General features: G+C 40.6%; 2 protein-coding genes across 2 annotated transcripts in view; one reads left to right on the top strand and one right to left on the bottom strand.

Moving 5' to 3' along the window:
* Positions 1-764, bottom strand: part of EIF2S1 (eukaryotic translation initiation factor 2, subunit 1 alpha, 35kDa) — a 28,244-nt gene extending 27,480 nt beyond the window's left edge. Inside the window, exon 1 of the mRNA XM_011994234.1 lies at positions 44-764. The gene's annotated coding sequence lies outside the window, so the exon portion shown is untranslated. The remainder of the gene's footprint in view (positions 1-43) is intronic.
* Positions 253-21,297, top strand: ATP6V1D (ATPase, H+ transporting, lysosomal 34kDa, V1 subunit D). Its single transcript, XM_011994236.1, has 9 exons — positions 253-843; positions 7,455-7,572; positions 9,832-9,911; positions 11,408-11,475; positions 13,168-13,212; positions 14,731-14,834; positions 17,157-17,223; positions 18,368-18,446; positions 20,407-21,297. Exons 1-9 carry the CDS (start codon positions 803-805, stop codon positions 20,546-20,548), a joined length of 744 nt encoding a protein of 247 aa, XP_011849626.1. The 5' UTR covers positions 253-802; the 3' UTR covers positions 20,549-21,297.
* Positions 21,298-23,046: the final 1,749 nt, after the last annotated feature.

Below are 23,046 nucleotides of genomic sequence, written 5' to 3'. Positions count from 1 at the left end.
ACCAAAGTGAGTTCTTGGAGAAACCGAGCTTGGGATTAGTCACCTGAGGTATGTGTGTGATTCCCGCAGTGGAGACCAGAGCCGCCTTCTTTAATCAGAGGGACCAGACTTGCTTCTCCCTCACCGGCCGCCGATCCTCCTCAGCGTGCGCTTCGGTCACCCGACTGCGCATGCGGAACCTCCTCGTATTGCGCAAGCGTTGAACGAATAGAGACCACCTCTTCATCATTAACCATAGAGTCTGGGTCCTCCGAGAACAAGGACGAATGTAGATCATGGAAGGACCCGAAAAGTACGGTTTCTCGCTATCTTAGCTTTAGCTAAGTAACATTCAAGGCGCGAGAAAGACATAGGACTCTGATTCCTTGCCCCTGAAGAATGTATCCTCGTTCACAGTTTCAGCTAACCATGAGATGGCGCTGTGACCAGAGACGACAGCTGGAGAGAAACAAGGCGTGCACGCTTCGCTCCTAGTCTTTGGCCTGGCACGTGCCGCGTATTGCGCAGCCTCAGGGAAGCTGGATGGGGAGGGGTTGGGAGGCGAACCGGAATTGAGGGATGGTTCCGCGGTGCGCGCGCCTAGACATCCGGGCAACGCCTCTGTTCTGTCCTCCCCCTTCCTCCTCTTGACAACCGGAAGCGGAAGTCAAAATGGGTGTCCCTGCTGCTGCTTAGCAACGAGAGGGGTCAAGTGACACAACCAGCTGACTCCTGTAGAGGAAGTCACTGTGGAGGCCAGTTCTGGAGCTGTTGTAGCCTCGGTTGCCCGGCCGGGGACCCGAGCCGAACAGTTATCGTCAGAATGTCGGGCAAAGACCGAATTGAAATCTTTCCCTCGCGAATGTAAGTAAAGGAATGGGATGAGCCGCTTTCACAGGGTTAGGAACCCAGAGCGCGATCCCTTCAGACCCTGGGCCACAGTGAGGGTCCTTGTTTCTTGAGCTTTTCCCAGGCTCTTTTCTTGAGTCTAGGGCGAGGCTTCGTGACGGCCTCTTCGCACATTCCTCCTGAGTGAATCAGGCTGGATGAAGCGATCCCAGCCAGTAGGAAAAGGCGCCCGGCCGGCGGGCTTTTGTGGAGGCCCGCTGTCTTTATTCATTAATGGATTCATCCATTCCACATACCCTTACTGAGCCGGGCACTGGATTTATATAACTGAACCGTCGCCACCTCTGCCCTCACAGAGCTCACAGTTTATGTAGCCAGACATTCGTCTGGAAAGGCCAAGGAGGTTTTAATAAATGCTCTGAGAAGGGACGTTTACTGAGGATATAGAAGAGGTCCCTAAGCCAAAGTGGGGATGGAATCGAATCGCCTTAGCATAGTCCTCGGATTCGATCTTGGATCCCCTTACTCATTTTCCAAGATCCCACCAAATGTCACCGGCTGTGAGAGGCTATCCCTGTGTTTCTGAGGCACAGCTTTTGCTCTCTCACCGCTGCACCTTGTTAAGACCTGTGTTAATACCAGTCATCACATTGTAAAGTAGATATTTGTTTATGTGTCTTTCTCTCCCACTAGACTGTGGGCTCTCTCCAGGATGAAAGAATGTCTTAACAATCCATAGAAGGTCCACAAAAAAATATTTCTTGAAAGAACTCATGCTTGGGAATACGCTCAGTTGTGGGCTACCTTTCTTTTGGGGCCTGAATTCTTTGTCAGGAAAGTGTCATATCACTGTAGGTTTTTGGCTAGTTTGTAAAGAAAATTTTGACGTTTTCTCAAATGTGCCCAACAACTCGCTCCCTTTCTCCTCCTCATCCTGTTTATTTTTATTTATTTAGTTTGTTGTTTGTTTTAATAAGAGACAGGGTCTCGCTCTGTCTCCCAGGCTGAAGTGCAGTGCTGTGATCATAGCTCACTGCAGCCTCAAACTCCTGGGCTCAAGCGATCCTCCCGCCTCAGCCTCCCTGGCGGCTGGGATTATAGGTGGGAGCCACCGCGCCTGGCTTTCCCTTTTTCTTTACAGTGAGGAAGCAGAAAATCAGTTTTAACCCTGACATTTAGATCCTTTTATTGTGGTCCTATCTCTGTGGGGGTGTTTTGTTGTTTTTCCTCTTTCTGTCCTTTCTCTGAGAGAATCTGAGGACGCTTAAAATAAAAGTCACATTCAAACCTGAAGCCCAGATTTGTCTCTGCCAGGGTGACTACATATCTCTTAATGAAATGAAGTTTTTAAATTTTTTACCTTCACCTATTGACTTTCTAATAGCTGTTTGCACTAAGTAGGCAGCAAGCTAGTTGTGGGGAAATAAAGATGGGGACTATCCCGGGTTAGTGGCAACTGCAGAACTCCTAGCACGTGATGACTCAGTCAAAACTTACGCACTGAGAGACACCGACGCTAGTTTATCTTCTAGCAGCGTAAAACCTGCCCCAAGGGTGACCCCAGCCCCCCCCCCCCCATTAAAATGCCTGCCTGAAAAAGCTCAAAGCTAGGAGGAGAATTTACTGTTTGTTCTAGTCAACACCTAATTGACAGACCCCTGTCCTTCCTTTTTTAGAGCATTTACGAAAAACAGGCTTACAATTGTGAATATGTTATCTCTTCCAACTCTGGTGTCCCTTCAAGTATCTTAGCCATTTCTTTGAAATGTAATCATCAGGACGGATAGGGCCTTTGTCTCCCAGTCTGTGTGGGAGGATAGAACAATAACTTACTAATTGCCAGGTAGCATTGCGTTTACACTGACCAACCCTTTAAGTTTCTCTTCTCTGACTCTACTTGTGGCTGGCTTCCTGCCACTCCCTTACTTTCTTTTTAAAATGGCCAGTCACTCTGCACAAACCAGAATTGAGCTCAGCTCTTTCCCCTGCTATCAGTGGTTTACTGAATAAAATCTGTTTTCATTGCTTTAACGAATGTCTGGCTGTGTTTATCTTTGACAGCAGTCAGAATAACTTTTTGTTTTTACTTTGGAACTTTTACTTTGAGACTAAGAGGCAAAAATAGACGTCTTTGGGCTTAGGTAAGAAAAATAATAGGCTCATGAAGGTGAAAACTACTATTTGAAAGCTCTCAGCTTGCTGATTGAGAGGAAAATCAGGTGCAGGAAATAATCTCTAAGTATTTTCCCCATGGCTGGCAGCAGGCTTTTTGTCATGTAGTCAGATGTCTTTGATTCAGCTGGAAGAAAAGTCATCATCCTAGCTAAAGGTCAAACTGTTTGAGTAGGACTGAGCAGCTCTGAAACAAAGGAGCAAGTTTTAAAAGCCGTAGGCTAGAAAACATTGGCAGCTTGTTTCACAGACAGTTCCATTCAACAACAGTATTATTCTGTGATGTTACTTTCACCCACTTTGGTACCACAGAAAGCAAAACAATTTTAGAGTGGAAGTAGAAGACGCATGAAAAATTTGGAGTCAACAGAAGTCCATTAAATCCAGGTTCTGCTACATATTAGCTGTCAGTGTGCAAGCTGCCCTTAGAGTTTCAGGAATTAAAATTGCCCATTTCACAGAGATACCATTCCCTAGGAGGAAATTAAAATTAACATGGTAAATTCAATTTTATCAACCAGTTTACCTTTTACTATAAACTGACTGCTAGATGCAGTACTACAATTTGACTTAAATTTGATCCAGCTCTTTGAGCCCGAGTTCTAGTATTTACTGTCAACAATACAGTATGTTAAATGCACACATTGGGCTGGATAGCTCCTGCTCAGGCTGGAAACTAAACCAGCTTCACTTGATAAGATCTCTTATGAGGCCAGTCAGTGCAGAGTGAGCCAGTGATAATTGTTGTTTTTAAGGGGAGGCACACGGTTGGGGTACAGTGAACCTAGGTTGGAGCCTTAGTTTGAGCATTGGGAAAGTCAGTGGAATCAAAAGTCTGGTTCAGGTTCCTGCCCTGCTTTTTCTTCACTAAGTAACTTTGAGAAAGTTGTTTTACTTTTCTAAGCCTCATTTTTCTAATCTTTAAGTTAATGTCTAAAGTCCCTTTCAGCTATAGAATTGTCTTAGTGATCTTAGCCCTATGGTAAAAGATTCCAGTATAATCTAAGAATTTGGCCAAATGGGGTGTGTGTGTGTGTGTGTGTGTGTGTTGTTGTTGTTTTGAGACAGGATTTCACTCTGTCACCCAGGCTGGAGTGCAGTGACCTGATCTTGGCTCGCTGCAACCTCTGCCTGCCGGGTTCAAGTGATTTTTGTGCCTCAGACTCCCAAGTAGCCGGGACCACAGGGATGCGGCACCATACCTGGCTAATTTTTGTATTTGTTTGGTAGAGATGGGGTTTCACTATGTTGGCCAGGCTGGTCTCAAACTCCTGACCTCAAGTTATCCACCTGCCTCGGCCTCCCAAAGTGTTGGTATTATAGGTGTGAGCCACTGCACCTGGTTTATTAGTACATGCGATTTTAAAACACCAGTCGTATGAAAATATATCCCCTTAAATCACTTTGTCTAGGTTAGGTTATACTGTGTCTAGGTTATACAATCTGTTGTTGAATTTTATTACCCAAACACTTGTTTTTTTGAGACCGAGTCTTGCTCTGTTGTCCAGGCTACAGTGCAGTGGCGTGATCAGAGCTCACTGCAGCCTCGACCTCCTGGGCTCAATCAGTCCTCTCACCTCAGTCTTCTTTGTATCTGGGACTACAGGTGTGCCCTACCATGCCCAGGTAATTTTGGTATTTTTTTTTGTAGAGACAGGTTTCACCATGTTGCCCAGGCTGGCCTTGAACTCCTGGACTCAAGCAATCTACCCACCTCAGCCTCCCAAAGTGCTGATTACAGGCATAAGCCACTGTACCACTTACCTTATTTAGAGCATTCTTCCTAAGGTCCTCCAGGTACTTTTCATTAGCTCTTTTTCCTGCCTGAAATATTCTTTCCCCAGAACTTATAACTGGCTCCTTTGGCTATTCTAGTCTCTTAAGAGAGGCTGTTCCTGATCACCCAATCTAAAGTGAACACCATGTTTGCTTCTCTCACAATTCCTTATTTTAATTTTATTGTAGCATGTGCTACTGCATGGCATGACATTTTTTTTCTTTTCTTTCTTTTTTTTCTTTTTTTTTTTGAGACAGGGTCTTACTCTACAGCCTCAAACTGGGCTCTACTTTTTTTCATTATTAAATTTTATCTGGCATATGGCAGCAAGAACAGAAATGTCAGTTTCTGCTTGACTTTAGTATTGGGGCTTCTGATGGGGAAAAAAATTGAAACAAGGAAGTGAGGCGACTTCAGTGTAAATTTAGCTTGTCACTTCTCAGGAATCTTATATATGTCATTTATTACCTAGAGTCTTTTACAAATTAATAAAATGATTGGTGTTAGGATCTTGATGATCTCAAAACATGTTAATACCACACTTTTAATAGAAAATGTGGTAAATTATTGTGGTATAAAAAATGCAGGCCAGGTGCAGTGGCTCATACCTGTAATCCCAGCACTTTGGGAGGCCAAGGTGGGCGGATCACCTGAGGTCAGGAGTTCGATACCAGCCTGACCAACTTGGAGAAACCCCGTCTCTACTAAAAACACAAAATTAGCCAGGCATGGTGGCACATGCCTGTAATCCCAGCTACTTGGGATGCTGAGGCAGGAGAATCGCTTGAACCCAGGAGGCGGAGGTTTTGTGAGCCGAGATCCCGCCATTGCACCCTCCAGCCTGGGCAACAAGAGCGAAACTCCGCCTGAAAAAAATAATAATAATAATAAAATAAAAATAAAATGCAAAATGTACAAAAGAATATAGTAGTAAAAAGTAAATCCATATTTTTCATCCAGTCCCATTTATCAAAGGTAACTCTTGCCAGTTTTTCTGAATCCTTTCTAGAACTATTCTCTGCATCTATATAAGCACATTTTTTCCTTACTTTGCATAAGACTGTAATATAGACAGCACATGCCTATATACCTTCGTCTTTTTTAATGACTGTATATCATTCCATGGTAGGTGAACTATGATGTATTTAGCATTTAGCTTGTTTCTCCCTTTTGCTATTACTATAATGCTGGAGTACCCATCTTTTAAACCTTGCACATGTTTTTGTACACATGTGGGGATAAATTTGTAGGATAAATTCCTCAAAGTGGAATTGTTGGTCTTGAAAATAATTGCGTTTAAAATTTTGATATATATTAGTGGATAGATTTTTAAATCCCTAATATACCTCCAATGGAAACTAAAATGTAGATATTATTTTAACTTGCAAATCAGATAAGTATTTAAAATATGTTGGCATCATAAAATAAGGCTCCTGATAATGTTTATTGTGATTTAATAAATATTCCAGATATTGATTCTAAAATTGTTTCTGTTGTAAATTAATAAACTTTTCATTTATGGAACACTGATGGTAGAAATCTACATTATTGAAAAACCAGTTGTCTTAGTCCATTTTCTGCTGCTATAACAATACTTGAGACTGGGTAATTTATAAAGAAAAAAAAATTTATTTGGTTCATGGTTCTGGAGGCTGAGAAGAGTGAGGGCCTTCTTGCTGTGTCATCCCATGGCAGAAGGCAAGAGGGTGAGAGAGAGATCAAGAAAGGGTCACACATGCCTTTTTATTTCCTTCCAAAGGGACAGGGTCAGGTGCAGTGGTTCATGCCCATAATCCCAGCACTTTGGGAAGCTGAGGCTGGAGGATTGCATGAGACCAGGAGTTAGAGGCTGCAGCGAGCTATGATCACACCACTGCAATCCAGCCTGGGTGACAGAGCAAGACCCTGTCTCAAAAAATAAGGAGTCGGACCGGGTGTGGTGGCTCATGCCTGTAATCCCAGTACTTTGGGAGGCTGAGGTGGGAAGATCACTTAAAGTCAGGAATTCGAGATCAGCCTGGTCAATATGGTGAAACCCTGTCTCTACTAAAAATACAAAAAAATTAGCTGGACTTGGTGGCACACGTCTGTAGTTCCAGCTACTTGGGAGGCTGGGGCAGGAGAATCGCTTGAACCTGGGAGGTGGAGGTTGCAGTGAGTCAAGATCGCGCCATTGCGTCCAGCCTGGGCTTCACAGTGAGACTCAGTCTCAAAAAAAAACAAAAAACAAAAAACAAAAATGGAGTCTTGCTACTATTTTTACCCATGCTGGACTTGGACTCCTGGGCTCAAGGGATCCTCCCACTTACACCTGTAGCTGGGATTACAGGTGTGCCCAGCTGCACTCACATTTATAACCAACCCACTCCTGCAATATGGAATCCAGTCTTACCATAATGACATTAATCCACTCATGGAGGTCAGATCCCATGTGACCCAGTCATCTCTTAACAGTCCCACCTCTCAACATTGTTGCATTGGAGATTGTTTCCAACACATGAAGATTGGGGACATATTCAAGCCATAGCATCAGTTAAACCTGTCAGCTACAAATTCTCTATATATTCTCACTCTCATCACATCAAAGGATAAAGGATAATTTTAACACTGGTGGGGAGGTTTTTTGTCTTTTAAACAATGAAAATAGATGTCTTTAACTTTGTTTATGTTTATATAGGGCACAGACTATCATGAAGGCTCGTTTAAAGGGAGCACAGACAGGTCGAAACCTCCTGAAGAAAAAATCTGATGCCTTAACTCTTCGATTTCGACAGATCCTAAAGAAGATAATAGAGGTAGAATGAACTTAGAATAGTGTTCATTTTGGGAAAATCCAGCATGGCCCTTAGCATTTTTTTTTGGTTATTTTAATTAAATTTTTTATTTCAAAAGTAAAAATATCATTATAAGTTTAACAAGTGTCAAATATCAAATAGTTCATTTAATAAAATCCAAACTCTTCAGTGTTGCATGTAAAGCTCCACTTGATCTGATTGGCCCGCTGCCTGCCTCTCTTACCTCATTTAGAGCGTTCTTCCTAAGGTCTTCCAGGTACTTTTCATTAGCTCTTTTTCCTGCCTGAAATACTGTTTCCCCAGAACTTATAACTGGATCCTTTGGCTGTTCTAGTCTCTTAAGAGAAGCTATTCCTGTTCACCCAATCTAAAGTGAATACCACGTTTGCTTCTCTCACAATTCCTTATTTTAATTTATTGTAGCATGTACTACTGCATGGCATGACATTTTCTTTTTTTTCTTTTCTTTTTTTTTTTTTTTTTTCTTGAGACTGGGTCTTACTCTACAGCCTCAAACTGGGCTCCAGTGATCTTCCCACCTCAGCCTCTCAAGTAGCTGGAACTACAGGTGTATGCTACCATTCTCAGCTCTTTTTTTTTTTTTTTTTTAGTAGAGACAAGGTCTCACTATGTTGCCAAGGCTGGTCTTTTTGACTCCTGGGCTCCAACAGTCTTTCCGTCTTGGCCTCCCAGAGTGCTGAGTTTACAGTTTTTGTGTTTTATTTTTAAACCCGTATGTACTTAACAAAAGTATTTTCTATGAGTGCTGTTTTTATTTTTATTTTTTTAGTTTTTGTGGAGATGGGGTCTTGCTTTATTGCCCAGGGTGATCTCAAACACCTGGGCTCAAGTGATCCTTCCACCTCAGTCTTCCAAAGCACTGGGATTATAGACGTTAGCCACTGTGCCTGGCCCTGTACTACTTTTGATTATTTGTGAAGTTGAGGAACTTTTCATGCTTACTGGCAATTTGATTTTCTTGGTAAATGTCTTTTTTTTTTTTTTTCTTTGGTAGAGGTTCTATGTCTATTCTGCCTAATGTGTAAAATGTTAAAAGTATTTTCTCCATGCCTTTTCTTATCTTTTAACTTAAAAAAAAAAAAAAGTTAATACTAGGTGTGGTGACTCATGCCTGTAATCCCAACACTTTGGGAGGCCGAGGTGGGAGGATGGTTTGAGCCCAGGAATTTGAGACCAGCCTAGGCAACATAGTGAGACCTTATCTCTACAAAAATAATAATAATAAGAATAAGAAGAAAATTAGTGGAGTATGGTGGCATGCACCTGTAGTCCCAGCTACTTGGGAGCCTGAGGCAGGAAGATTGCCTGAGCCTAGGAGTTTGAAGCTGCAGTGAGCTATGATTACACCACTGTACTCTAGCCCAGGCAACAAAGTGAGACCTTGTCTCAAAAAATAAAAAGAAAAATAAAAAAAAGTTAAATTTTTTTTTCCTTTGGTCAAATCTGTTAGTCTTTTTCTTTATATAGCTTCTGAGTTACACATAAGGCTTAGAAAAGACCTAAAATAATTAGGAAAAATGTTATACCACATTTTCTTTGGTTACTCTACAGTTTTTTTCTTTAAATCTTTATCTTAATTATGTCTGAATTTTGGGGGCAGTATGATGTGAGGTAGATAGCTTTATCATTTTGTAAGTGTGTAGACAGTTGAGTGGTTTCTTTACTAAATTTCCATATTGACCTGGGGTTGTTTCTGAACCCTCTAGTCTATTTCATTGACTTAATTGTCCCATACCAGATGTATTAATATTTCCTTATTGTAGCTGACCTTTTTAATACCTGGGAAGCCAACTCCCTACCCAGCTGACCCATTTTTTCTTCTATTTCTGAAACATCATTGAATATTCTCAAACATTAGATATTCCAGGTGTACTTTAAAATTAATACAGCATTAGGATTTTGACTGCAACTGCAGTGAATTTAAGAGATTAGTTTGAGTAGATCAGCTTGTACCCATTCAGTAATAAATTAGGTCCTTCAGTAAAGATTCAGTTTTCTGTTTTTCAGTGCATTTATTCTGTTTTAATTTTATAAAACTCATAGTTGTGTAATATTGTTAGTGATCGTAACCAAAACTGTTAAAAATTGGAAATTTCTATTTGTTTTATCATTATCAAACAAATATTTACATGCACAGCCAGCATAAAATACTGATGGTTATTAAAGGAACATAATTATGATGGGATTTTTCCTTGTAAAAGGCTTGATTGAATCTGCTCTTGATTTATGCTTTTCCAGACTAAAATGTTGATGGGCGAAGTGATGAGAGAAGCTGCCTTTTCACTAGCCGAAGCCAAGTTCACAGCAGGTGACTTCAGGTAAGGAGACTAAACGGGGTGTTTTGAAACAAAACAAAGTGATGTCAGGCTCATCATTTCATTTAAAAAACATTTTTTAATTTAGAAATAACCATCAAGGACAAATGATATAGTAATAATAAGGAAGAATTCTTTTAACCCCATCACCTTAACTGCACTGTCATCCTCCACATGCATTCTTACATAGTTGCAGGCGCAGGATATTTAATATTTTAGCGTCCATTTTCATTTAACGTTGTATCATAAACATTTTTCTTTATTTTCAACATGGCTGTATGATCTTTCTCAAGATGTATTTTTTTTTTCTCCTAATGCTGGATATTTGGGTTAATTCTCATGGTTTTGGAATATTAGGGAAAGTGTAGTGAACATCTTTACACATATGTATTTTTGTTTCTACTGAATTATTAGGATAAATTTTTGAGAATTGGATTATTTAAAAGGCATGAACTTCATGGCTTTGGTGACATCAGTAAATCCTTTACAAAGCATACAAAATAGCTTGCAAATGTGTTATGCCAATTTATATATGTTATGTAATTTTCCAAATAACACTGTGAGATAGGTAAGGCAAGCACTGTTATTCTCAGTTTTAATTAAATGCCTTCCTGAGGTCACTTGGCTAATTAGGGGCAGAGGCAGAAGTTGTTTTCAAGAAGTTTCTGATTTTAGTCTTTTCCTAATGACATGATGCCTATTATCTAGGAGCTTTCACTGCTCTTGGGCCTTAATAAGGCCCTTTGAAGTGGTAGGCTTTAATTTTTGCCAGTGCTGGCAAGATCACAGCTTGCATTGAATTTTCTAGCAGAGGGTGGAGATCAATAGTGTATAAGTGGTATGTGAGTGTTTTAGGGTGGTTATGGGAAAGACACTTTCTATAATATTTATTTTCGTTTTGTTTTGAGACTGGGTTATGAGACTGGCTAATTTTTGTATTTTTGGGTTTCGCCACATTGCCCAGGCTGGTTTTGAACCCCTGGCCTCAAACAATCCTCCTGCCTCGGCCTCCCAAAGTGCCGGGATTACAGGCGTGAGCTATCGCACCCTGCCAGGAAGGCACTTTCTGGTAACATTTGAGAAGTCACACAAAGCCAGATGCAAGATGTTTCCAGGGTAAAGTAACTGAACGCCAGCTTAATCAATTCAACGGGAAACCTAGGAAGAAGTTTTCTCCATCTTACACTAGTAGAAGAACTCTTACGGTTACATCCATGTGGCACACCTCTGACTGAAAACATAAGCAATCCACGAACTTTAAAATCATTCTTTGTTGTTTTCTTACTGCTAATGTTTTGAATATTGTTCATTCTCTGCTTTCAGAGGCCCTCCTCTGGCAGTAATGATGTTTCTCCCTTTTTGGAAAGAGGACAGTTATCAAAACATACTTAATTGTGACATCTCACTCTTGGTCTCATTTAATGTAAAACTATCCAATGAGTCCCTAGAGGTTTATTTCTAAAGAGTCTGCTAAATAAAGGCTTTCTCTTTTTCTGCAGCACTACAGTTATCCAAAATGTAAATAAAGCCCAAGTGAAGATTCGAGCGAAGAAAGATAATGTAGCAGGTAACGTTTCAACCTTTTAGAAACTCTTTGGGGAGAAAAGAGGTGACATTTTAAAATTAACATGTTTATACAGCAAGATCTTGATGTCCTAGTTTCTTCCTTCTACTTAGAACAAGTTGATTGGCTTTACATGTTAAAATCATTAACAACCAGGTTTCTAATTACTGAAAATAATTTGACTTTTGTATAGAAGTGAACACTTAAGAAGGTAGGGTCCAGCCAGGCACGGTGGCTCATGTCTGTAATCCCAGCACTTTGGGAGGCCAAGGCGGGCGGATCATAAGGTCAAGGAGTTTGAGACCAGCCTGGCCAACATGGTGAAACCCCGTCTGTACTAATACAAAAATTAGCCGGGCGTGGTGGCATGCACCTGTAGTCCCAGCTACTTGGGAGGCTGAGGCAGGAGAATCGCTTGAACCCAGGAAGCAGAGGTTGCAGTGAGCTGAGATCGCACCACTGCACTCCATCCTGGGCGACAGAGTGAGACTTCATCTAAAAATAAAAAATGAAAAATAAGGCAGGTGCCGCTGGATGTGGTGGCTCACACCTGTAATCCCAGCACTTTGGGAGGCTGAGATGGGTGGATCACCTGAGGTCAGGAGTTTGAGACCAGCCTGGCCAAGGTGAAACCCCATCTTTACCAAAAAATACAAAAATTAGGTCAGGCATAGTGGCTCACACCTGTAATCCCAGCACTTTGGGAAGCTGAGACAGGTGGATTACTTGAAGTCAGGAGTTCAAGACCAGCCTGGCTAACATGGTGAAACCCCATCTATACCAAAAAATACAAAAATTAGGCTGGGCGTGGTGGCTCACACCTGTAATCCCAGCACTTTGGGAAGCCGAGGTGGGCGGATCACCTGAGGTCGGGAGTTCAAGACCAGCCTGACTAATATGGAGAAATTCCATCTCTACTAAAAATACAAAATTAGCCGGATGTGGTAGCACATGCCTGTAATCCCAGCTACTCGAGAGGCTGGGGCAGGCGAATCACTTGGACCCAGGAGGCAGAGGTTGTGGTGAGCTGAGATTGTGCCATTGCACTCCAGCCCAGGCAACAAGAGCGAAACTCCTCTTAAAAAAAAAAAAAGAAAATTAGCTGGGCGTGGTATGTGCCTGTTGTCCCAACTACTTAGGAGGCTGAGGTGGGAGAATCACTTGACCCCAGGAGGCGATGGTTGCAGTGAGCTGAAGACCACACCACCGCACTGCAGCCTGGGCGACAGAGTGAGACTCTGTCTCAAAAAGAAAAAAAAAAGAAGGCAAGTTCCTAAATTCATTAATTGAAACAAATTACAATTCCAGACTTAAGCTCTTGATTTTTGAGTTCGCTGAAAAAGAAACACAGAAAACAGTGATTAAGAAACAGAACTTAGGCCAGGCGCGGTGGCTCATGCCTGTAATCCCAGCATTTTGGGAGGTTGATCACCTGAGGTCGGGAGTTCGAGACCCATCTTACCAACAGACGGAGAAACCTCGTCTCTACTAAAAATACAAAATTAGCCGGGTGTGGTGGTACATGCCTGTAATCCCACCTACTCAGGAGGCTGAGGCAGGAGAATTGCTTGAACCTGGGAGGCAGAGGTTGCGGTGAGGTGAGCTCATGCCATTGCACTCTAGCCTTGGCAAAAACAACAACAAAAAAAAGAACTTAAAGGTTTGTGAATCCATATATGCTTCTATGTTTAACAGGTGTTACTTTGCCAGTATTTGAACATTACCATGAAGGAACTGACAGTAAGTGTGAAACTTTTTATATTACTTTGTGTCTCTGGGATTTCCTGTTTCCTCTTTAAATGAACTAAGTTCTGGAAAATGGTGCTAGATGTTGAGAGGTTCCTGAGTTAGAAATCCTTTTATCTGATATAGTGAGGACAATAGTTGATCAATTAATCAAAAGGTCTTAAGGCCAGGCACAATGGCATGCCTGTAATCCTGGCACTTTGGGAGGCTAAGGCAGGCAAATACCCGTCTCTACAAAAAATACAAAAAATCAGCCGGGTGTGGTAGCATGTGTCTGTAGTTTCAGCTACTTTGGGGGCTGAGGAGGGAGGACTGCTTGAACTGGGGAGGTAGTTGCAGTGAGTTCTGATCATGCGACTGCACTCCAGCCTGGGCAACAGAGCAAAACCTTGTCTCAAAAAAAAAAAAAAAGGTCTTATGCTAGAACACTGTACATATCTTAAAATATTTCAGTATTTTATCGGAAATATATCAATGTAGAATCATTTGCTATTTAAAAAATATAAGGCCTTTTGAGTATGAATTCACTGATTAGACTTCTGTGTTGTCTTTCTGCGTATCCTACACCCACAATGCACTGCTTATAATTCCCATTTTGGGTCTTTTTAAAGTCAAATAAGATCTTAGACACTAGGATGCAACCTGAATGCGGATTCTTTCTAGATTTTTATAGCCCACTCCCACTTTTTAAATAACTGTCTTATTCATTCCATTCCTAATTTGACAGCATATTTTCTTTCTAAAGTAAAGTATTAACTTTTTTGATAGAAACAATATTCTTGGCTAGGCGCAGTGGCTCACACCTGTAATCCCAGCACTTTGGGAGGCTGAGGCAGGCGGATTGCCTTAGCCCAGGAGTTTGGGCAACATGGTGAAACCCCGTCTCTATCCAAAAAGTTACAAAAATTAGCTGGACCTGGTGGCATGCGCCTGTGGTCCCAGCTACTCGGGAGGCTGAGGTGGAGGGATTGCTTGAGCCTGAGAAGTGGAGCTTACAGTGAGCTGAGATTGCGCCACTGCACTCCAGCCTGGGTGGCAGAGTGAGACCCCATCTCAATAAATACATAAACAAACAAACAATATTCTTTCTTTTGGCACTCATATTTCCTTGTTTCATGTAATATTTAATTAAATCATATAGAATATTAAGTACATTTCATACAAAGAAGTAGAGCATTCTAGAGAGTCACCTGTTCACAGAGTGTCATTGTACTCTGGGCATCAGGCAATATGATTTTCAAAGGGAATAACGGGCATCAAGCTAGTGAAGTGAAGGTTGGTTAAAAGCTTCTAGTTATATTTAGAATAGTATTCTTGTGGAAAACTGTATTTAGTAGCATGCTCCTATAGTGTTTGGGAAGTGAGATAGGTACTTCATGTTTACATTCAATGAAGATTAGTGAATTTGTCTTTCCATATTTGTTATTATTCTGAATTATCTCCTTTTGGGAAATTTTATAGGGAAGATTATTTACTCTCTAATTACAAATGTTGTCTGACTGGTTCTTTCAGGTTATGAACTGACTGGTTTAGCCAGAGGTGGGGAACAGTTGGCTAAATTAAAGAGGAATTATGCCAAAGCAGTGGAACTACTGGTGGAACTAGCTTCGCTGCAGGTAAGTAGCAAAAGACCTAGAGAACTGTTGTAGTTTGATTTCTAACAGTCAAGTGGAGGAGAGTCTGGTCTTGAGTCAGCATATACGGTGCTTTGTACTTTCAACTGTTCCCATGATCCTATGTAAAACAAACATAATATTTTGATTTCTGAAGTGATGGCTTTTGTACCATTGTCCCTACTTTTAAAAATTTATTTATTATTTTTTCGAGATGGAGTTTTAATCTTGTTGCCCAGACTGGAGTGCAATGGCGCGACCTCGGCTCACTGCAAACCTCTGCCTCCTGGGTTCAAGCGATTCTCCTGCCTCAGCCTTCCAAATAGCTGGGATTACAGGCATGGGCCACCATGCCTGGCTAACTTTTGTATTTTTAGTAGAGACGGGGTTTCGCCATGTTGGTCAGGGTGGTCTCGAACTCCTGACCTCAGGCGATCCACCCGCCTTGGCCTCCCAAAGTGCTGTGATTACAGGCATGAGCCACTGTGCCTGGCCCCTACTTTTTTTAATTTAAAAAATTATTTATTTTTCGAGATGGGGGTCTCACTCTGTCACCCAGGCTGGAGTGCAGTGGCTTAATCTCAGCTCACTGTAGCCTCAACCTTCTGGGCTTAAGTGATCCGCCCACCTCAGCCTCCTGAGTAGCTGGGACTATAGGCATGCTGCATCACACCCAGCTAATTTTTGTATTTTTTGTAGAGATGGGGTTTCACCATGTCATCCAGGCTGGTCTCAAACTCCTGGGCTCAAGTAATCAGCCCGCCTCATCCTCCCAAAGTCCTGGGATTATAGGTATGAGCCACCATACCCGGCCCCTACTTGTTATTATTAACAAAATGTATGTGCTATGGTACCCTCTTATTTTTTTTGTTTTTGTTTTTTTTCTTTGAGGCAAAGTCTTGCTCTGTTGCCCAAGCTGGAGTGCAGTGTTACGATCTTGGCTAACTGCAGCCTGGATCTCCTGGGCTCAAGCAGTCCTCCCGCCTCAGCCTCCCAAGTAGCTGGGACTACAAGTTTGTGCCACCTCGTCTGGATAATTTTTTTGAATTTTTTAGTTGAAATGTGGTCTTGCTATGTTGCCCAGGCTGGTCTCAAACTCCTGGTCTCAAGAAATCCTGCCATCTCAGCCTCCCAAAGTGCTGGAATTACAAGTGTGAGCCACCTCACCCAGCCCAGTTTCACTCTTTGCTAAGTGAGAACAGCAAGTTGATACTAGATTTAAATGTAAATGTAAATAAACATTTTGTGCATGGAAGGCCATTTTTTCCCCTGTGTGGCCAGTTAGTATATATCTAGGTTATTAGTGCTTGATTCTTTCTTGTCATTTTTATGTTGTTATTTAGGTGAGATGGTAGTAAACAAATTATAATAGTGTCAACTCAAGTAAAGCCTGTTGAAGCAGAAATGATTTGATAAAGGTTTATTGAAAGCCAAATGTGAGGACTGACCCGGAAAGACACCAACAAAGTTGCGTGTGTTCTAGAGTCTGCTACAAGTTGGAAGGCTTTTATGGGAAAGTTTAGGAGAAGGGAGGACGACTCATACCCGAGTTGTCCTTTTCATTGGAGAGTACAATACAGAGGTCACAATCATTGGCTACAGATTGCAAATACAAGCTAAAATGTTCTACATGCAAGTAAATCATGAAGTAAAACTTCATGATTCAGAAACAAATCAGTGTCATTTTCAGTGTCAGTAGGTTGCATATTAATCAGTATGTCAACAGTCTGAGAAACAAGATTTCCTTACTCAGGGACAGGATATAAACCATGAATCATGAGATCTTTCAACCTGCCCAGGCAGGTTAATTTGAAAACCTACCAAATGTGACATGTAGGTTATCAATAGCATGGAAATAGCATTAGCCCTTTGGAAATCTCACAAGAATTTTGTTTTTGTTTTGTTGTGAAGAGACAGGGTCTTACTCTGTCACCCAAGCTGGAGTACAGTGGCAGTCATAGCTCACTGCAGCCTCAAACGATCCTCCCACTGCAGACTACCAAGTAGCTGGGACTACAGGTGCATGCTACTACACCCAGCTAATTTTTAAAATTTATTTCTTGTAGAGGCAAGGTCTCATTGCGTTGCCCAGGCTGGTCTTGAACTCCCAGCTTCATATGATTCTCCCACCTCAGCCTCCCAAAGTGTTGGGGTCATAGGTGTGAGCCAAGCGCCTAGCGTAAGAATTTTGTTTTTTAAGCATGCTGAAAAGAAGTTGTCTTGGTTCTCAAGTGTTTTCTATAAGTGCAGTCTTAGTGGAGTCAAGTGATCAGGGAATGATTGAGAAGACTTTGTGCTTACATTATTAATTTGTTCTTACTTTAGACTTCTTTTGTTACTTTGGATGAAGCTATTAAGATAACCAACAGGCGTGTAAATGCCATTGAACATGGTGAGTATAGGTACTCTGAGGTGCTTTGTCACTTGTCCATACCCCCCACTTGTCGTGAAACTGCTAGAATTCAGGCACTGTACTGAAGACTGAAAGGTGAGTAAGATGCTGCCCCTGCCTGCAGTGCAAAGAGAGAAGTGTGTCCATAGTACAAAAAAGTGTTATGAAGTGTTCTGATAGAAGTACCTGTATGATCTGCGGGAGTTACACACATAGGAAAGTGGTGACTTAAAAATTATGGAATGTTTTCTTCATTTCCAGTTATTCATGCCGTTATTTAAGGGAAGGAGTATTTCTCAAGATCCTTAGTGTTTTCTTTAGTTCTAATGGTTGAGTGATGTAACTTTTTGAGTACATTAAATATTTAACTTTAAATCACTATAAACCATTCTCCTTGATTTCTAAAAAATTTTCCTATTTGATGCACTTATTTTCCATCTCTTTTATTTCACTGTTTAAAAAATATGACTGCTTAGTGTTGACAGTGCTTTTTGCTCAATAAACTTAGTTTTTGTTAAAGAAACACTCAATTTTAAGTAAGAAAGCAAAATTTGAAGTAAAGAAATTCCTTTGCTTGGGGCTGTATTAATGTTAGTGAGAAAGTTATCTCATTTTTAAAAAAACTTTTTTGACTGCTTGCTAGTGCCAGACTTCGTACATGAAAGTGGAAGCAAAAAAAAAAAAAAGGATAATTTATAGTTCTCACCCTCAGAGTTCACATTCTAGAAGCAGAATAGGTAAACTCTATGCAAAGTCAAACCTAATGACATAAACTCAAAATCGAGCATTCTCTCTCCTCAATTTTTTAACAGTTGATTGCTACTATATTTAAAATAACATCTGTGCTTCAATGTTACATATTCATAGAATTCAGCACATTCAGTGTTATATTTGTTATGGTCCCATAGGTTATCTGTGCATAGAAAAGATACTAGAAGGGTATACACCAACACGTTTACAGTAGTTACTCTTTTGGATATTCGGATTATACTCCATTTTGTGTTTTTATTTTCCAAGTTCTCTGCATTAAATGCATATTAATTTTACAATTAGGAAAAAATAACTGGTTATACAAATGAGCACTGATAATTTGAAAAAAGGGGTTTGAAGTTCTCACACATATTATTATTTTTTTTAACTCTAGTCATCATTCCCCGGATTGAACGTACTCTTGCTTATATCATCACAGAGCTGGATGAGAGAGAGCGAGAAGAGTTCTATAGGTTTGTTGAAATTGGCAGTTATTGATCATTTTTTGTTTTCCATATTCCAAAGGCTCTATTTGCTGAATGACTTGTTGGTTTATGTTCTTTAGAATTAGCACAGCTTGTGTTTTATTTTGATAAATAAGAAGCATGAAATATTACCAAAAGTTGTGGAAGCAAATCTGTCAAATTTTACATGTCCCTATAACATGGCATTTCCAAAAACTCAGGCCTTTCAGAGAAACTATTTAGACTTAATTTTAAAAAATATATACGTTTTAAGATAGTCAAATGCAGTAGTGAAAAGTGGGGAAAGAGTAGAACAAGGAGTTTGATCTGTAACTGATTGTGAATAATAGAGATAACTCACTACCTTCGGACCAGCCAAGACTCAATTATTCTTTTTCTAATTATTTTTTTTTTGTATGTGTGAGACAGAGTCTGGCTCTGTCACCCAGGCTGGAGTGCAATGGTGATCTTGGCTCATGTGCCACCATGCCTGGATAATTTTTTTGTACTTTTAGTAGAGATGGGGTTTCACCATGTTGGCCAGGCTGGTCTCAAAACTCCTGGCCTCAAGTAGTCCACCCACCTTGGCCTCCCAAAGTGCTAGGATTACAGGCATGAGCCACTATGCCTGGCTCTTGATTATTCTTTTTTTTTTTTTTTTTTTGAGACAGAGTGGCCCAGGCTGGAGTGCAGTGGCTGGATCTCAGCTCACTGCAAGCTCCGCCTCCCAGGTTCACGCCATTCTCCTGCCTCAGCCTCCGGAGTAGCTGGGACTACAGGTGCCTGCCACCTCGCCCGGCTAGTTTTTTGTATTTTTTAGTAGAGACGGGGTTTCACCGTGTTAGCCAGGATGGTCTCGATCTCCTGACCTCGTGATCCACCCGTTTCGGCCTCCCAAAGTGCTGGGATTACAGGCTTGAGCCACTGCGCCCGGCCCCTGATTATTCTTTAAAATGAAATGATGATTTAGATTGGGTGTCTCCTACATAAAAACTGAGAGAAGAAACTAGAATTCAGCTGTTATTCAACAAATATGTATTTCATGTTGAATATGTTAAGGAGAAGGTATAAAGCACCTGGAGGCATTACCAAATAGTATATAAATCACGCCATTAGAGAATTAGCACAGCACTTGGGGAGAAATTATGCATGTCCATAAATTGATTATGAACATTTAGAGTCAACAGCGATAAATACTAAACTAGTGGTATACAGGGGTCTGTATACTCAGTTCAGAGAAATGGGAGGTAGGTGAAGGCAAGTGTATTTAGGAAAGACATGGGAGGTCTTAGATCTGGAGTTACCATCTAATTATGGTTTATAATCTTAATTATCAAAGGTTAGTTTCTGTCCTTCCATGATACTCAGGGTTGTGTTGAGCCAAAATTTAAAAAAAATGCCTGAATGCTCAAAATCTGTTCCATTAGAGAATGGATTTCAAAATTTAACCTACTAAAGGCTTCTAGGCCAGGCTCGGTGGCTCATACATGTAATCCCAGCACTTTGGGAGGCCAAGGTGGGTGGATCACAAGGTCAGGAGTTCAAGACCAGCCTTGCCAAGATGGTGAAACCCCCTGTCTCTACTAAAAATTTAAAAAAAATTATCCAGGCGTGGCGGCATGCACCTGTAATCCCAGCTACTTGGGAGGCTGAGGCAAGGAATTGCTTGAATCCAGAGGTGGAGGTTGCAGTGAGCCAAGACTGTGCCACTACACTCCACCCTGGGCGACAGAGTGAGATTCCGTCTCAAAAAAAAAAAAGGCTTCTATCTCAGGTTAAACCAGTTATTAGCTTAAAATTAGTATTTTTAAAAAAGGGTTATAAATAAATTACTGAAAATGAAATTAGTAAAAGTACCAAGTTTTTTTTTTCTAGGTATAGGTGTTTATTATCCTTGTGACAAAACTAAAATCAAATCTACTTAATATTGAAAGTGTTTAAAAAATGCACCCCCACCTGTATTTTACAGGTTAAAGAAAATACAGGAGAAGAAAAAGATTCTAAAGGAAAAATCTGAGAAGGATTTGGAACAAAGGAGAGCAGCTGGAGAGGTGTTGGAGCCTGCTAATCTTCTAGCTGAAGAGAAGGATGAGGATCTTCTGTTTGAATAATCTTTCCTGTTCTGGTTCTTTTAGAAACCCTAACACTGGCTTCATCTTAATTCATAGTGTGTAGGTTTGATTTGTCTGGCTATTTATTTTTTGGCCTAAGAATTTCACTGGTTGTAAAATTTACCTGGATGTCTGTTTATGGGATTACTTTTGCAGAATCATAATTTAGCAACCATTTATCATGGATGAAAGAGATCTGTAAAACCTGCCCAGGAACTTAAAGAATTTACTCTGAAGTGTTATCCTACTCCATTTACATCTGTGTTACACGTGCTGTGCTTACCAAGCATATTAGGAAATACCTCTTAGGAAGCATTAGTGGTCTCAGGCCAATTACTGTGGAGCAGCTTTCATTCCTACCCTCTTGCAAACCTTGGCGCTGTTGTCTGAAATTGCTGCAGCCATTCTTGTGTTACCATGGTACTTCTCAAACTTTGTGAAAACCTGCACTTTTCCTTGCATGACAGGTCCCTGTCTTGTCTGTCATGGGAGCAGTTCTGCCAATTTAAATGTGACTGTGGTATAAACAGAGTAAAATGATTTAAAAATAAGTCATTCAATTTTTATTAATTTACTGTTAAGTCATGTTCTCATGCTCAGATCAGTAGTGTCAGCCAGAGCTTTCTCTGCAGACATGTAGGAAGTGAGTGGCCATTTTTCCCCCTCCATGTATTAGAGTTTTACAAAAAGGCTTACTTTGAGACAACTGTTGCGTTTTGGGGTACTAATAAATGATTGCTGGTGAGTTATGAGGGCATTATAATACCTCCTTATTTGCTAATCTAAGACAAATAACTAGTTCCCATTTTAGAGTAAGAAATAAGGTAACTTTTTACTATTTATAAGTGATAAAAATTTGTTTTCATTTATGAAGATGAACCATTTGGCCACATCAGGTGTCTGAGGTTTTTAGTAGTTTGATTTGGCATGAGCCATCCATGATTACTCAGTCTTTCTTGCAACCAGTTCCAGGCATTTTTGACATGATTGGTCATGTTTAGTTCTGAAATTGTGACACTATCTTTATTAATATTGTATTTTAATCAAGTGACATCACAGTCTAGGTAGTTTTTTTTTTTTTTTTTTTTTGAAACAGAGTCTCATTCTGTAGCCCAGGCTGGAGTGCAGTGGCAGTGACACTGGTTCACTGCAACGTCCACCTCCTCAGTTCAAGAGATTCTTCTGCCTTACTTCCCAAGTAGTTGGGATTATAGTTGTGCGCCACCATGCCCAGCTAATTTTTGCATTTTTAGTAGAGATGGGGTTTCACCATGTTGGCCAGGCTGGTCTCGAACTCCTGACCTCAAGTGATCTGCCCGCCTCGGCCTCCCAAAGTGCTGAGATTACAGACATAAACCACTGTGCCTAAGTGGTTTATGTTTTACATAAAGTTTCTACTAGGCAGTTTTAAAGTATTAAATGATTTTGCAAGCATTTAACATCTATAAAATAGCAGGTCTTAGTTATGTGCCAGGCACTGTTATTAAGTATTTTGTTTATATTACTTCATTACAATAACCATAAGAGGCACATATTAACCCCCTATTTTACAGAGGAAAAACTGGAGACACAGGAAACTTGAGTAATTAGTCTTAAGTTAAAAAGCTAGAAAGTAGAAAATCCAGAATTTAAGTCTAAGCAGTCTACTTTCAGAGTTTTTACACCTTAACTTTTCCTTTCTGTTTCATCTATATTTCAAACTTTGGGTATTTAAAGACATTGGGATTGTTCTGGAGAAGCTGATATTTAGGAAATCTGGTTGGGGCTCACAGAATAAAATCTTAGGTTCAGTGTAAATTCAGTAATGACTGGAAAACCAACAACTCAGTTCACAAGTACTTTAAAAATAGGTAACTGTTTGTTTAACATTTTCGTCTTCCCAACATCCTGCTGAACTGTAAATTCTACCATCTCCATTTTGCAGATGAGGAAATTGAGGCTTTGACAAGTCAAAGAGCACAGCTGGAATGCAAGTCAAGTATGATTTGATTTAATTTGATCTTTACATTTTAAGCATTATGTACTGCCTTTCTAGGAGGCAAAAATTAGTTTGAAGTAGGGATCCAGATGAGTGGTTTTCCACATTTAGGTAAATTCAATATTCACCTTAAAGCAACAAGCCAAAGGACCCTAGAATTCTCCTGTGGCTTCTTAAAGCCCTGGAATGTACTGGCCTTAGTTAAAATGCCTACAAAAGTGCAGATGATTTTAGTTTAGCATTTGTTAAAAAGAAATCGAGAAAACAACGGACACATAATTTGTTGTGTGGCGTCAGTTATCTGAAACGGGAAGAATATAGATCAGGAATAGGAATGGAAAGCCGAACTGCAGTGGCAGGTGTCTATACGTAAGAAACTTTGTTGGTGTATGATTTATGACCTTTGGGAGATGTATAGCAGAAAAAAAGGAGAAATGAAGAGAAACAAAGTATGTTATATATTTGCCAACAATTCACATGCTGCCTCAGTGTCCTCAAATCCCAGGCCGCACATAAGGTC

This window comes from Mandrillus leucophaeus, unplaced genomic scaffold (assembly GCF_000951045.1).
Source record: "Mandrillus leucophaeus isolate KB7577 unplaced genomic scaffold, Mleu.le_1.0 Scaffold448, whole genome shotgun sequence".
Classification (NCBI taxonomy): domain Eukaryota; kingdom Metazoa; phylum Chordata; class Mammalia; order Primates; family Cercopithecidae; genus Mandrillus; species Mandrillus leucophaeus.
This window is presented reverse-complemented; position numbering and strand designations above follow the sequence as displayed.